General features: G+C 43.6%; 1 protein-coding gene across 9 annotated transcripts in view; it reads right to left on the reverse strand.

The window, feature by feature from the left end:
- LOC121293709 (urea transporter 2-like) overlaps positions 1-16,788 on the reverse strand; it is a 139,921-nt gene that overhangs the window by 42,612 nt on the left and 80,521 nt on the right. For 7 of the 9 annotated variants that reach the window (XM_041217203.1, XM_041217121.1, XM_041217029.1 and 4 more), the window contains 2 exons: positions 14,530-14,722; positions 3,887-4,034 (listed from right to left, as the gene is read on the reverse strand). In XM_041217203.1, the coding sequence (XP_041073137.1) occupies positions 3,887-4,034; positions 14,530-14,722 (341 nt within the window). Of the gene's footprint in view, positions 1-2,251; positions 2,317-3,886; positions 4,035-14,529; positions 14,723-16,788 lie in introns of all 9 variants that reach the window. The other 2 variants (XR_005946648.1, XR_005946662.1) reach the window with 1 other exon arrangement.

Consider the following 16,788-nt stretch of genomic DNA (forward strand, 5'->3'; position numbering starts at 1 on the left):
TGGGGGGGCGGGGACGGTGATGAGTCTGGTGTGGCTGATCTTATAATGATATGCTCATTTATTACAATGAGGGTCCTGACGTCTGATGGCGTGAAATGCAGCCACCCCATCAATGGGCTGAGCGGATGATCGCAACCTGGTTTCTTTTTTTAAATTCATTCACGGGGTGTGGGCTTCGCTGGCTGGACCAGCATTTATTGCCCATCCCTAGTTGCCCTTGAGAAGGTGGTGGTGAGCTGCCTTCTTGGGCTGCTGCAGTCCATGTGGTGTAGGTACATCCATAGTGCTGTTAGGATGATAGTTCCAGGATTTTGACCTAACGACTGTGAAGGAACAGCGATATATTTCCAAGTCAGGATGGTGAGTAATTTGGAGGGAAACTTCCCGGTGGTGGTGTTCCCAACTATCTGCTGCCCTTTCCTTCTAGATGGTAGTGGCCATGGATTTGGAAGGTGCTGTCTAAGGAGCCTTGGTGAATTCCTGCTGTGCATCTTGTAGATGGTGCACACTGCTGCTACTGTGCATCGGTGGTGGAGGGAGTGAATGTTTGTGGGTGTGTTGCCAATCAAGTGGGCTGCTTTGTTCTGGAATGTGTCAAGCTTCTTGAGTGTTGTGGGAGCTGCATTCATCCAGGCAAGTGGGGAGTATTCTATCACAATCCTGACTTGTGCCTTGTAGATGGTGTACAGGCTTTGGGGAGTCAGGGGGTGAGTTACTTGTTGCAGGATTCCTATTCTCTGAGCTTCTCTTGTAGCCACAGTATTTATATGGCTAGTCCAGTTCAGTTTCTGGTAAATGGTAACCGATTTTTGGCCTTCTTGACATTTTGTCTATTCACGCCACTGAACATGCCTGACACCAGCGGATATGGATGATTCCGCCAAATGTATCAGTAGGTGAAGCAGTGCCAAAAAAAGTTTGTCTATTCTGAACTGGTATAAATTTATATTCTCATGTATGGATCAATGCTCTAACATGCATGTAAGCTTTGGGGGTCAATATTAACTTCAGCCCATCCATATCCCCCACCCCCTGACAGTGGTTGGGAGCATATTGGCTTGAGGTGGGAGGATTAAGTGTGATCCTGACCCAGCACATAAACGTCCATTGCCATATGAAGGTTTCATCTTGGAGAGACAGCATATTTCATTATAATATTTAAATTAGGTTCCTGCAGTGCACTTGGACACAAGGACTGTTGCTCCAGCTGATGGTTTTCAGAGCAATGCTTGTGAGCCAGGAATGGCAGCAGTGTCTCCATGGCCCCTCAAACAAATCTTCTGCCAACTGCAGTTTCTTGTCGCTGCCACAATTAGCCTAAGCCCCCCTCAAACCCAGGATCTGCTGATCCCCACCTTCCAACCTCTGATCTTTGGCACTCTTCCTCCAGATTGCTGGTTCTGACCCCATGAAGCTCTGACCTGCCCCTCTTTCCTTCCTGATTGTTGAGCTCCATTTCATTCACCATCTCCTGATTTTCCCTTTCCTGTCAAATGCAGCTATCAGCCCCTCTCCATGACCATCCCAACCTTTCCTTCCCTCTGGTTTCTAGGCTCTGATCATCACACCAGAAACTTTCTATGTTTCCCTCCCAATTGATTGCTATGCACCAACACTTTTCACACTGATGCCACCGATGTCTCTGTCACTCCCGACTACCATGCTCCAACCACCAATTTGAACCCTGCAAACTTTCCTACTTGCCCAAGGACCATTCCCAACAGTCCCTATCAAAGGCCTTCTATCACTGGCTTTCCAGCCTGTCTATCAATCATAATAAGGTCCTGTCAATAAATTTGGAAGTGCCTCCATGCCCCTGGGAATTCTCCCACATCCTCCTTGTCTTCTCATAAATATCAGGGCCATTTCTTCTGGATTTTCTCAGAAGAAACAAAGGTTTTGAACATCCACCTATTTTTCAGAATTATATCCAGAAGGAATCACATCAGAAAACTTTTAAATATCTGTTCTGCCAAGATTACATTTAGGAATCAGTATCCTGATAGTCATGCTAAACTGTCCCAAATCTGTCGCATCCTTTAACTAGGGTGGCTTAGGGAGGGAATTTCAGAGTTAAAGGCCTAAAAAGCTAAAGACACAGCTGTCAATGGTGGAAAAACTGAATTGGGGATGCAGAAGAGGCTGGAATTAGAGAAAAGCAGAGTTCCCAAACGGTTGAGGACAGCACTCCAAAAGCATAAAACAAGAAGGATTGAGAAATGAGCAATGTAGTGCAGTCTTGACACGGTACCTTAAACCTGCAGACTTGAACTTGCAGTTTGGCCTGCAATGCACCCACTTTTAAGGCCTGGGAATCTAAAGCAGCGGAAAAGGAGAGATTGAAGGAAAAGTGCAAAGAATGACTATAGGTATAGGGTTGGATTTAATGCCCCAGGCACGGCATCCGGCCAACAGTTAGAGAACTGCTGGGAAACCTTATTCACTTTGGTGGGGGAGGCCCAACCAAATTAACAGATCAGAGTTGGGCCATCTCCTGGATTTAGGACACTGAAGATGGATTACTGTACTACTGTATTACTGGCACCATGTGGCTTCTGCCAGTAATACAGTGAGGCCTTATCCAGAGATCATTGTGGGATCCCTGGAGATCAGTGAGTGAGGCAGTGTTGGAGTTGCGGGGAGGGGGTCACTGGCAAGGGGCAAGTCAGTTACAAGGGCAGGGGGATGGCTCTCAGTGGGCACCGCCATTTTCCAATGCTGGGTCTTTCGACTGGGCTCTAAGAGCCTTTGAAAAAGGGACTCCCCCAGGAAGCCACTAGCAAACTAGACAGGGTTTGCTAAGCAGCCTTCAAGAGGCATGGGAAACCAATGCAAGTCCAGGATAATTCCTGAGCCACCAATAAATCTTGATGAACTCAGGGACAATGACCTTTAAGTGGCTCAATAATGAGCATAAGTAGCCAGCGGGCATGTTCCCTGCATTGGCCTATTTTTGCTGTTGAATTAATGGAAGTCAGTTTTGCTGCTGGCAAGGATGGGACACGCAGCCTCCCCTGTGATTATGCTTGTCTGTCCACTACCTAGCACATTCTGGCAGGCTGCATTAAATCACGGCCATCATGGGGAGATCAATTAAAGAGTTTTGAACCAAGAGTCATATTGAGAGTCTTTGGCATAGAAATTCAACTTGGGTGGGTAGGCAAAATAGGAGATAGAGCATCTGACGTCCAATATAGACCCCACCTGATATTCAGTTTGATTACAGTAAATTGAACTAAATTTTGAATTCTATAGTGTCCTAGACCCAGTTGAATGGCAACCCCTATAGTTATAACAAAATAACATACAAAATGCAGAAGGAATGTAAGATCGCTACAGTGCTGCTATCTGGCTTGGAGGGGGTGAGGTTAAGGTTTCACTCCCGCTTCTCCTGGACCCATAAGGCCAATTAAAAAAAAAGTTTTAAAAATTATTACCTGTTTGGGCCTCTTTTGACCCCATTCCTCCTGCCCACAGTCATTACCTAGCAGGAAAGACAGTGCAGCTCATTTATGCTGCTGAGTTTAAATTGCAGTCAGGTCTCAATGATGTCAATGGGACTGACATTTATATGCAAAAGAGGATACCACCAGCTTTGGGCTGGTGTTATTGTCTCCTGCTCAGTAGAGCAGGTTAAAATCTCCCCCTGGTATCTGCAGAGTAGCCTATGTGATTTTAGTTGCCCACCTGCCATCTGTGCCCTGGATTTGAAGGACTAGAATTGCCATCCCTGTTGTTGCTCTATGAAGACATCTTTGTTGGGATACTAGTTAGATTCACCAAGTGAATTGTCACATTTCTATCAAAGGCAAAAGGCTCCTAAATACACTTCATGTCACGGACACTGTTTCCAGAATCTTCTGTATGAACAAGGATGGAATCTTACCTGCTAGTATACCGAGACAGGATCCAATTGCAGCATGCAGACATATGATTGGAGATGAGATAACTAATGCACCAAGGAAAATGCAACCAGCCCATGGACTGTCACAGCCAAACACCTGGCCAACACCCACTGGGATAGCTCTCAGAAGCTGAGTAAAAATTAAGCTGTAAGTCATTATTTGATTTATGTAAACTTTTTAAGTTTAAGCACAAAAATCATGGAAGATGCTGACATGAAATCACAACAGTGGTCTAAAAGTTTGATTTACCACAACTAGCACTGAACAATATTTCCATATGGCATTGCTTTACTATTTTTATTATTATTTACTATTTAGCTTCAGTTTGCCACAAATTTTTCTTTATTTTCCTTCACATTTCTTTCCCTTCAATTCTTTTGTAATTTGCTTGACTTGATGCTTCCTCTCCCAAAGTCCATTAGATTCCTTGTCATGTCTCTCAGTTTGTCTCTGATTACATTTTAAAGTCAATGGAAATAAAAATAGAGAGACATGTGTAACAGGCTGCTGACTCGCTAACCATTTTACACTGTTGTACAAACTCAAGATTGATCGCAAGATATAAAAGCAAGGCTTTTGCTGCCACTTCCCAGAGCCTACAGCTCCTTGTCACATGGCGGCCCTTGGAAACAAAGGTGTGCTGTGCAAACAGAGGGACATCTCAAGGACCTTAGCCCACCCTCCATCACAATTTTCATTTTTTTAAAAATTTGTTCGTGGGATGTGGGCATCACTAGCTGGCCAGCATTTATAGCCCATCCCTAATTGCCCTTGTTCAGAGGGCATTTAAGAGTCAACCACATTGCTGTAGGTCTGGAGTCACATGTAGGCCAAACCTGATAAGATTTCCTTCCCTAAAGGACGTTAATAAAGCAGGTGGGTCTTTATGACAATCAGCAATGGTTTCATAGTCATCATCAGACTTTAATTCCAGATTTTTAAAAATTAATTCAAATTTCACCATCTGCCTTGGTAGGATTTGACCCCAGATTCCCAGAGCATTACCCCGGGTCTCTGGAATAGTAGTCCAGTGACAATACCACATACTACTACCTCCATGGAAGAAGTAGTCAGTGACAGTCCCAGTGGATGTGGAGGAGAAAAAATCCCAGTCAGGATAGTGCAGCAGCAGTAAGTTTCAACGTTAACATTTTTCCTCATTCCCTTAAACCCATTCTCCCCCAAATTGTTCAGAAATATGGATGAAAATTGTTTCCTATAAGTCTAAGTCTGAGTAGCCTTGTTAGTGATACAAGTTTGGATCTAGAGTTTTCTTGGTTTGTGAAAGTGGTAACAATAAAATTAATGGATGAGCAGCAGGGAGAGGAAGGTTTACACTTTAAATTCTCATATATCATATGAAGCTCAAAGCATACGGTATTTTTTGCTCATCTCTCCAGTGATGGAAAAAAGTTGTTGTCTTTAAATATTGGGGTAATATTTTGGAAGGTAAATTAAGCTGTCCGTTCATTGTAGATTCTGAGGTGGAAGGAGAGGAGAACTTGGTGAAATTACAATCACTAAAGAAGTGGTACTGAGCAAACTGACGGAGCTGCAGATTGACAAGTCTTTGGGTCTTGAAGGAGGTGGTTACAGAGGTAATAGGTGCATTGGTATAAATTTTCCAAAATGCGCCAGATTCTGGAAAGGCTCCATCAGATTGAAAAGCAGCAACTATAACCCTCTATTCAAGAAGGGAGGGAGGCAGAAAACAGGAAATTATAGGCCAGTTAGCTTGACTTCTGTCGTGGGTAAGGTGTTAGAATCAATCATTAAGGAGGTTATATGTAGGCACTTAGAGAAACTCAAGGTAATCGGGAAGAGTCAGCATGGTTTTGTGAAAGGGAAATCATGTTTCACCAATTTATTGGAGTTCGTTTAATATTGCTGGAAAAAGAGACATGCCTAAGCCTTCATCCTGCACTCATTAGGACACTCACAAGAATACCAATATAAGGGGAAGACAAAAATTTATATTGTATGTGAAGAGAGTGCTGATTGGTTGACAAGCAGCATTGACATGGAGAATGCACTACTGATAGTGACTGACAGTTAATTGCCAAGCATAGTTTAAAATTTAAATTATACAGCTTGACCCTGATTGGTCAAGGCATTGCCCTGAGGAATGAGCCAGAGAATGGCTGTCACTTATTTGGTTCAGCTGAAACAGGCGCAATGTACGTACATGTTCTTTCAGTCTGAAAAGACCAGGGCCCTGTGCATTAATATATGTAGCTACCAGTATACACAAATGTGCTACACTGCGAGCTTGGCTGACAATCTTAAATTGGTTCTTTGAAGTTCATTGAAGGAGCAACATGCGCTATGGTAAAGGGAAACCTATAGATGTGATGTACTTGGATTTTCAGAAGGCATTTGATAAGGTGCCACATCAAAGGTTATTGTGGAAAGTAAAAGCTCATGGTGTAAAGAATAACATATTAGCATGGATAGAAGATTGGCTGGCTGGCAGAAAACAGAGAGTAAGAATAAATGGGTCTTCTTTTGATTGGCAGGATGTGACAAGTGGAGTCCTGCAGGGCCTCAACTTTTTACAATTTATATCAATGACTTAGATGAGGAAAGTGAAGACACGGTAGCTAAATTTGTAGATGGCACAAAGATAGGTAGGAAAGTATGTTGTGAAGAAGCCATAAGGAGTTGCAGATGGATATAGATAGGTTGAGGGAGTGGGAAAAAATCTGGCATATGGAGGATAATGTATGGGGAAAATGTGAAGTTGTTCACTTTGGCAGGAAGAATAAAACAGCAGAGTATTTCTTAAACGAAAAATGGCTGCAGAATTCTGAGCTGCAGAGGGATCTAGGAGCTCTTGTGCAGGAGTCACAAAAAGTTAGTATGAGGAACCATGAATTTTATAGCACAAGAAGGAGGCCAATCGGCCATTGTGCCTGTGCCAGTTCTTCAAAAGTTCTATCAAAATAGTCCCACTGTCCTGATCTTTCCTCACAAACTTCTACATTTTCTAGATACAAATGTATCAATTATCAATTGAATTTTTAAGAACAGATGGGACCTTCTGTAATGTATGCTAATTGGCAAATTGATATCACAATATCTTACGCAGGCAAAGAGAACAAGGTGAGTTAGTTTGGGTAATTTCTGTTCTTCAGGACATGTATATATGTATGTAAGTATGCAGGTACAGAAAGTAATGAAGAAGGCTAATGGAATATCATCCTTTATTACAAGAGGAACTGAACATAAAAGTAAGGATGTCATGCTTCAGTTATACAGGGCATTGATGACGACACATCTTGAATACTGTGTGCAGTTTTGGTTGCCTTATTTAAGGAAGGATGTAAATGCATTGGAGGCAATTCAGAGGTTTACTAGATTGATACCTGGAGTGAGCAGGCTGTCTTATGAGGAAAGGTTGGACAGACTGGGCTTGTTTCCACTGGAGTATAGAAGAGTGAGGGGTGACTTGATGGAAGTATACAAGATCCTGGGCGGTATTGACAAGGTGGACATGGAAAGGATGTGGGTGAATCCAGAACTAGGGGGCACTGTTTTAAAATTGTGCCTTTAAAGGGCAGAGATGAAGAAAAAATTCTTCTTTCCGAGGGTTGTGCGACTTTGGAATTTTCACCCTCAGAAGGTGGTGTAGGCATGGTCATTTAATATTTTTAAGGCAGAGAAAGATAGATCCTTAACAGGCAAGGGATCAAAAGTCATTGGGGGTAGATGGGAATGTGGAATTTGCAATACAAATAGATCAACCATGATCTTATGGAATTGCAGAGCAGGCTTGAGGGGCCGAATGGCCTATGTCTGCTCCTATTTTGTATGTTCGTCAGTAAACATTAACCATCTCAATAATCCAAACCAGGAATATACATCCTTTATCCAAACCAAGGTGGAGAAGTGGGAGTCATGTCACATGACACTCCCTCCAAGCTGCTGGAACCTGTAATGTTGCCTTGTGGAGCTGAAAAAAGGTGGACTGCCATTTTCCATCTAGCCGACAGCAACAGAAAAAGGGCTCTGTCCAAGTTTTTGAATACCTGGCTCCCCACCTACACTGTTTACTACTGGATCTTCTGAACTTCTGTACCAGTGCCTAAAAGACTAATTCATCTCTACAGGCCTCTCCCATCATGAAAGTCATTGATACTGGAAAAGTGGTTTATCCAGCATCAGCTTCAGCCTGCTAACCTCTCTGAAGGAATACATCATTGGACTTTGACTCTGAACTCACGTGAAACAATAATTCTTATCTTCTTTATGCTCTTTTCCCTGTACCTCTTTCTTTCCCTTATCCCTCTTTACATGTATCAATGTACCAGGGGCTATGTAGCAACACCCCCTACTACATGAGTGTGTGCAAAATAAATTAACTCTTTAGTTCGCCTTATTTCTAGTTAACTGTGAGGTTATTAATAAGAAGCTCTGAAGAAGGACCATGCGGAATACTGAAGGATATGTGACATTCAGGAACTTAGGTAAAGGTGGAGAGGTGGCTCTGTTAATTAATGATGGTATTAACACATTAGAGAGGTATGACTTATGTTCAGGAAACCAGGATGTACAAGCGGTTTGGGTTGAGATGAGGAATGATAAAGGCAAGAAGTCACTTGTGGGATTGGTGTTTACACCACTTAATTGTAATTACACTGTAGGGCAGAGTATAGAATAAGAGATAATGGGAGCTTGTCGGAAAGGTACAGCAATAATCATGGGGGATTTTAATCTACATATAGACTGGAAAAATCAGATGGTCAAAGGTAGCATAGATGAGGAGTTTACAGAATGTATTGGGATAGTTTCTTAGAACAACACGTTCTGGAGCAGGCTGAAAGAAAAACAGAACATACTGGTAAAACTCACCAGGTCTGACGGTATCTGTGGAGGGTAAAACAGAGTTTTTCTGCATAAGGGTCATATGGACTTGAAATATCAATTTTGTTTTTCTCTGCACAGACACCATCAGACCTGCTGAGTTTTTCCAGCATTTTCTGCTTTTCTTTCAGATTTCCAGCATCCACAGTATGTTGCTTTTATCAGAGAGCAGGTTATACTAAGCCTAGTATTGAGCAACGAGATAGGATTAATTGATAACCTTATAGTGAAGGCACTCCTAAATAGCAGCGATCATAATATGATTGAATTTCACATTTATTTTGAAGGAGAAATGAATGCATCCAAAATGAGTATTTTAAACTTAAATAAGAGCAATAATGAGGGCATGAAAGCAGATCTAGCTAAAGTGAACTGGTAAATGAGGTTAAGGGATAGGTCAACAGAAGTTCAGTGGCAGACATTCAAAGGGATATCTCAAGAATACACAGAATAGATACATTCCAATGAGAAAGAAAAATTCCAAGAGGAGGGCCCACCATCCATGGTTAACTGAAAAAGTTAAAGACAGTATCAAACTTAAAGAAAAAGCATATAATTACACAAATAGTTCAGAAGATTGGAAAGAATATAAAGAACAGCAAAGAATGACAAAAATATTAATAAGGAGCGGAAAACTGGAGTATAAGAGGAAGCTAGCTAGAAATATAAAGATGGATAGTAAGAGTTTCTATAGATATTTAAATAAAAAAAGAGTTAACGAAGTGAGCGTTGGTCCAAAGAAAGTGTGTCTGGGGAATTGATAATGCAAAGTAGGGAGATGGCAGATGAATTAAACAGGTATTTTGCTTCAATCTTCACTATAGAGGACACAAATAACAGCCCAGAAATAGCTGTAAATCAGGAAATGGAAAGGAGGGAGGAACTCGGGAAAATTACAATCACCAGGGAAGTGGCATTGAGCAAATTGTTGGGGCTGCAGGCTGACAAATCCCCACATCTGGATGGATTTCACCCCAAGATCTTGATAGAAGTGGCTAGTGAGACAGTAGATGCACTGGTTTTAACTTTCTAAAATCCCCTAGATTCAGGAAGGTTCCATTAGATTGGAAAATAGCAAATGGAACTCCTTTATTCAAAAAGGGAGACAGAAAGCAGGAAACTTCAGGCTAGTTAGCCTAATGTCTGTCATAGGGAAAATGTTAGAAGCTATTATTAAATATGTTATAGCAGGTCACTTAGAAAAACTCAAGACAATCAGGCAGAGTCAACATGGCTTTGTAACAGGGAAATCATGTTTAACCAATTTAATGGAGTTCTTTGAAGGAGTCACATGTGCTGTGGATAAAAGGAAACCTGTGGATGTACTGTACTTACGTTTCCAGAAGGCATTTGATAAAGTGCCACATCAAAGATTATTGCAGAAAGTAAAAGCTCATGGTGTAGGAGGTAACATACTGGGATGGATAGAAGATTGGCTAGTTAACAGGAAACAGAGAGTTGGCATAAATGGGACCTTTTCTGGTTGTCAGGATGTGACCAGTGCTGTGCCACAGGGATCAGTGCTGGGGCCTCAACTTTTTACAATTTATACAAATGGCTTGGATGAAGGGACTGAAAGAACTGTTTCCAAATTTGCTGATGACACAAATATAGGTAAGAAAGTAAATTTTGAAGAGGACATATGGGTTAGGGTTAGGGTAAGGGTTGTGTGCGGGAGTCGGGGGAGGGGGGTGGCTGGGAGGGGCTCCAAGGTGGAAAGGAGTTCCAAGGGGCAGAGGAGTCCGAGGGGGTGGGGAAGGGGTGTCCTGGTGAACATGCTGTGTTGAGTCCATGACTGCCTCCTAGGGAGCGAATTAAGGGTGGAAGTGGTAGGAAGGAACGGTGAGGTGATAGGGTGGGAGGGTGAAGGTGCGATGGTATTGTAGAAGGGACAGCGAGGGTGGTTGATGGGGACCCAGAGGCAGACATGGTCCCTGGGGTGGGAAGGAGGAGGTCGGGGAGGTTAATGTGAATGGAGGTGGGATTTTTGGGAAGGAAGGGAACGTGCACGTTCATCTGGACATCCCCGAAGGAAAAGGGTTGTGGCTGGTAGGCTGGGGGAGGGGAAAGGATGGGGAAGCGCAAGAAAAACTGTAACACTATTATGCTTGCAAAACCGAAAGTGAAATGAGAGTCGTGGTGGGCGAGATCAAGTGCTTCATGGGAATGTGATCAGTGGGTGCGCGGAGATGGTCAACTGAAAGCAAAACCCAGCAGGCAGCATTGAAAATATCAGGACATTGAGATAGTGAGATACGGGAAAGATCGTGTGCGTGGGAGAGTGCTTGCACAATGCTCCAAAAGGCCCTTTTGGACACTTCTCCTTCCAGAATCACTCGTGGGCTGGCTGCGTGCAGCTGAACTGCTAGTGTGGGGAGTTGCAGTGGGAGGACTCGCTAAGCATGTCAGTGAAGCTAAAAATCAGCATTACACATTATTTTGTGAAAGTGAATACGTTTCCAGATTGTAAAGTAACAAAATATGTTCACCTGTGCAACCAATTGTTTTTTTTTTATTCATTCATGGGACTTGGGCATCACTGGCTTGGCCAGCATTTATTACCCATCCTGAGTTGCCCTAGTTCAGGGGCCATTCAAGAGCATTGCTGTGGGTCTGGAGTCTCATATGGGCCAAACCAGGGAAGACAGAAGATTTCCTTCCCTAAAGTACATTAGTGAACCAGATAGGTCTTTACAACAACTGACAATGGTTTCAGTCATCATTAGACATTTTAACGACAGATTTTTATTGAATTCAAATTCCACCATCTGCCATGGCTGGATTTGAACCCAGGTCCCCAAAGCAATCCCCTGGGTCTGTAGGTTACTAGTCCAGCAACAATACCGCTACACCAATCACCTCCTCAATTGTGATCAGAGTTTAATTTTTGAACACCTTAAATTTCCAAGTGTTGCTCTGACATCTGAATCGGGGGTGGAGGCAGCCTGTGCAATGGTTGGCCCTGTTGCCTCTGATGACTTCGGTGTGGGTCCTCTGGAGAGCTGAAGCCTTGGGGTCTCAGGCTTGTTTTGGCTGTTCTCCTATGGGCCAGCTGCTCTCCTTGCGGTGACAGAGGATGAGGTTGAGGGGATCACTGGCAAAGGGGATTCGGAGGGAGAGGACAGCCTCTTAGATTCCTGAGTGGATGACCCAGGGGTGTCCAGCTGCCACTCCTCCTCTGTTCAGGTGCCTGAGGGCTCCAGCCTGACTCCTTGAAGGGAAGGAGCACCTGGGGCAACATCGAGGTGCCCTGTTTCCCTCTCGTCACTGTAGGAACTCAGCCATGGCTCCTGCGATGGAGTGCAGGTCTGCACACATCTCCACGTTCTGCTGGACCACAGTCTCCATGGTGTCCGCCATCCTCCCCATGGAGACCTCCATACATGCACATGTGGGCACCACTTCATCAGATAGCTGGCGGACACACTCCTCTGAGTCATGTGCCCCTATGTTGAGGGCTTCCAACAGCTCTGCAAGATGTTCTCATGCTTTCTGCTTATTCTCCAGGATGAGTTGGAACGCCAAATCCAAAGGCTCGTCATCTGACTCGGACCTCATAGATGCCTCTTCCCCAGCAGCCCTCCAAGTGCCAAGGAGCTCGACTGAACCTGCCTCCTGCTGCTGCAGACATGTGTCCATGCGGTGACCACCAGATTGTGAACCCGAGCCTTCTCTAGATCTAGGTTCCACCAAGGCGTGTGTCTTTGATCTGGTGTAGGTTGTGATAAGTGCTGTGACAGCTCTTCACTGGAGGAGGTGTCCTTTTGGCTGGAGGTGAGGGCATGGATGGATCTGTGGGACTGGCTGGCTGAGGGTGTTGGCTAATTGGCAAAGCTCCCTGTGAATTGAAGTAGAGATAATTAGTGAATGCCAGCACAGTTAAAAGCAGGAGAGAGGGCACTCACATTTGCATTGAGAGCGGGATGATGTAGTGCAGGATCCTCGCGAGGGTGTTCGCCACTGACCTCATCGTCACCACAGGTACAGTCCACATCCTCACAGAGGAGGCAGGTTCAGCCGAGCTCTCTAGCACTCGGGGGGCTGCTGGGGAAGAGGCATCTGTGAGGTCTGAGTCAGATGACGAGCCTCTGGATTTGGTTTTCCAACTCATCCAGTCAGCATGATGGCACACTCCTCAAAGTGAGTGAGGGACCTAATGTGGGCCACTCCACCCCAGGTCAGGGATCTCTCCCTGCTGATGTCAGCCAGCTTCTACTGCATGAAAACATACTGAGAGAGTGTGAGCAAGACTCATGGCACTGCATGGAATGTTTGTAAGGTGAGTGGAGACATGGACAGGATGAGGACACGAGCTCCAGAGGATATGAGCCTTATGGAGATGTGAGGGTGTGTGTGAGAGTTAGTGGTGTTGTAAGGATCTATGATGGGGTTTGTGTGTTTGTGAGTGTGAGTTGTGAGTGATGAAAAGAGTGACCTATCCTGGCAGGATGGATGAGACCATTTACCCTGTTGCGGCATTAGGTGGCTGTCCTCTTTTGCAGGATATTGGCGCTGACCACTGCTGCTACCGCCTCCCATGCTGGATTAGTAATGTTGCTGCCCATCCTGCCGCCAGAGCAGGGGTAGAGGACATCACGGCAAACTTCCACTGTGTCCAAAAGCTGCTTGAGGGATGAGTAATTAAATTGGGGGCGGGGGCTGCAATCTTCTTACCTTTCAGGGCCAAGTTTTCTTTGCAGCAGTCCTGGGCTGGAAGCACTGAGAGGTTGTGTGCAGCTGCACTTTAAATATGGCGCCTGGTGTGATGAAGTGGCGAGGTAATGGTGTGGCAGGCAAATGAGAGCTCGCCTGCCATCGAAACGATATGTTTCCCAGGAATGCATGATTAATGAGATGGGATGGGGAAGCTACGGCGTAAAAAGCCGCCATTGCAGCTGGTGGGTAAAATGTCCTTCTTCCCGCCCGCTACTGCAATTACTACAAATCTGGGATAATTCCGCCCTCTGTTTCTCTCTCCATAAATGCTGCCAGACCTGCTGAGTTTTTCCAGCATTTTCTGTTTTTATTTCAGATTTCCAGCATCCACAGTATTTTGGTTCTAAATTAAACCCCCTCCTGTTTGTAACACCGCATAAGCTATAAATAAAATGTAATTTGTTATTCTGCCCTTGGAATCAAAAAACACCTCACTCCCAGTCTGCCGGAAAGTCTTGTACCTCCTTCTGCTCGTGAACAGAGTGAGCTAAGACTGGGAAACAGCCATGTTTTGAAAGAGAAAGCTGAAAAGGCTTTTTTGGAATGCTAAAACTTTAGAAATGCTGAAGGACAGTTAACAATCATCTTGTTTAAGCCAAATAAGCTGACCCAATATTGTGACAACTGGGTGCATGATACACCGCAAAATATGTTACAGCCTTTGTATAGTGCTTTCTAAGAGATAATGATGCATTTAACCTACACATTTTAAGATTGGAGCCAGAAAGGCGAAATACTATAACTAAAACAACTGTAACAATGAAAAATGTTAGCTGTGAGTAAAATATCAAATTACTTCAGGCATGGATTAATGTGTTTGAACTTACTGCAGTTAAACAGCACAATCACAATACAAACAAAACAAAGGTGAAAATTTGGAATCATACTACATAAGTATAGAAAAGAATTTTAAATTAATCAGTTTTGCATATAATATTTTTCTGTAAATACCAAATGCTGCTGAGGCAATATGCATACTTGTCCTGAAATCAATTCATGTTTCCAAAATGACGTAGATAAGAATCTGCAGAACAATTTTGCTTACCATTGGAACACTGAGTTCTGGCCATGTGATGTTTTGTGGTCCCAGCATGGGTTGAATGAGAACCTGGGGAAAATGTTGGTTGTCATGTCCTGTTGCAGCCATAAACATCGACAGAAGAGTATTAAAAGGCAGCGTGAAAATAGGCAGATCCCATTTTTGCATTACAGATGCCAAGGCACTTGAAAGAACCGGGCTGCAAAAAGAAATTATTTTTACTGCAAATATGAGCAGGTTAATTTACAAAATGAATACTATGCCTTTCTAAAGGTTAGGAAACAACGGATTTTTCACTCGAGTAATTTTCTCTGCTTCGAACAATAAAAACAATTTGCATTTAAACAGCACCTTTAATGGAGTAAAATGTTCTGAGTTGTTCACAAGCGTATTAAAAAAACATTGCCATATAAGGAGATATTGGAACAGGTGAGCAAAAGCTTGGTGTAAAAGTTGGTTTTAAGGAGTGTTTTAAAGGAAGAGAGATAGAGAGGCCGAGCAGTTTAGGCAGTGAATTACAGAGCTTAGGGCCCAGGCAGCTGAAAGTGCAAAAGGCTAGAATTGGATATCCTAGAGTTTTATTGGACTGGAGATGGTTATCGAGATGGGGTCATGAGTAGTTGTACATAAGGATGAGAATTTTAAAATGGAGGACCTGGTGGACTGGGAATTAATGTAGGCCAGTGGGCACAGGAGTGATGAATGAATGGCACTTAATGTGAGTTAGGATATGGACGTCGGTGGTCCAGATAAACTGAAGTTTATGGCAGCTGGAAAGTGGGAGACAGATGAGAGATTATTGAAATAATTGAATCAGCAGCTAGAAAAGGCAAGGATGAGGGGTGGCATGTAAATGAAAAATAGGATGGGGTCAAGAAAAGATCCTTGGCAGACTCCAGAGGTAACAATGCAAGAACCCATTGCAGATGATCCTCTCACGATTCGGATTGTATTGAAATATTACTGCTGCAAGTAACATTAATAATGTGTCAACTGTCAGTGGTAGAAAAAATGTAATAACCCATAATTTTGTGAGACAAAGGAAAACCAAAAGCAGTTTATGATAAAAACTTCAGGAGTGATCTGAGGATTCCCTTCAGCCAAGCCCAAATAATAGAACATAATAACAATCAATGTGGAACTCATTGTTCTCTGTGTGGAGATAGGACATGATGGACATTATTTTGGTGAAATGGTGAAAAGAGACACTAAATGCATGCTACGCTAACAAGACAAGCTCGTTTGAAAGCCTGGCTTTAGCACTTGGTGCCAATTACTGAATATCATAATATGAACTTGCCTAGAGCTGCTAAAACAGACTTCTTTCAGTTTAGTACTCAAGCTATGATTAGAAACAGTGTTTGTGGAGCAGCATGTGGGCTCCAAGCACTCACTTCCAGTAAAGGTGTGAAATGCGCTAGTTGGTACATAGAGGCACATTACAGGATGGCTCAAGGTCCAAGTAAGATGGCACACAGGTTCTTGGATGTGACACTGGCGGTATTGGTGAAGGAGGTCCAAAAAAGGAGGGATATGCTGTGGCTGCAGCGAGGGGGAAGGAGTCCATTTTGGCCTCCTGTTCCTCGCTCCTTCAGCCGATGGTGCTCCTCTGTCTGGCCTCATATCCACCTCCCATTTCTCCTGTAGACCAAGGGGCTCCCCCAGCAAGATGTCGATGGTCAAGCACTCCCTTCCTCCTGGTGACTCCTATAAGATATCCTAAAAGATAGAATAGCATTACATTTACTCTTTTCAGGTGAAATCCTCAGCTAATTTCCAGAATAAATGTTGATAAGAATCTTGGCAAACTGAGAAAGGCTTCCGATGTGCTTCAAAAGTCCTCTTCAAACCTTCAGCAGCAAGTGAACAGTAAAAGGTGAATATGCCTTTAAGTAGCTCTTGCAACCAGTGTTAGGACGGGCTGTTAGGTCAAGCACTATCTCCAGAATACCATACAGCCTGCAGTACTTTGCCCCCTGGGCTAGAAACTATAGCAGGTGATGTTTCAGTGTGTCTGGAGCCATATACACATTGAAATTGCAATATTGACTCCAAAGATCAGTTGATTATGTTCCCCAACCCTGGCCAAAAAACATGTCCTGGCTCTGCTAATGCTGAAAATCCTACCCCAGAGACAAAAAAAATTCAAGGGGTTTATTTGCCCACCCCACGGATCTGTTTATTACCTTGTGCCAAATCCTTGGATTAGCATATTTGCATATTGTGAGGGCACCATTACATACACACACTGATGTATCATCTTTC

Source organism: Carcharodon carcharias, chromosome 1 (assembly GCF_017639515.1).
Source record: "Carcharodon carcharias isolate sCarCar2 chromosome 1, sCarCar2.pri, whole genome shotgun sequence".
Lineage (NCBI taxonomy): Eukaryota > Metazoa > Chordata > Chondrichthyes > Lamniformes > Lamnidae > Carcharodon > Carcharodon carcharias.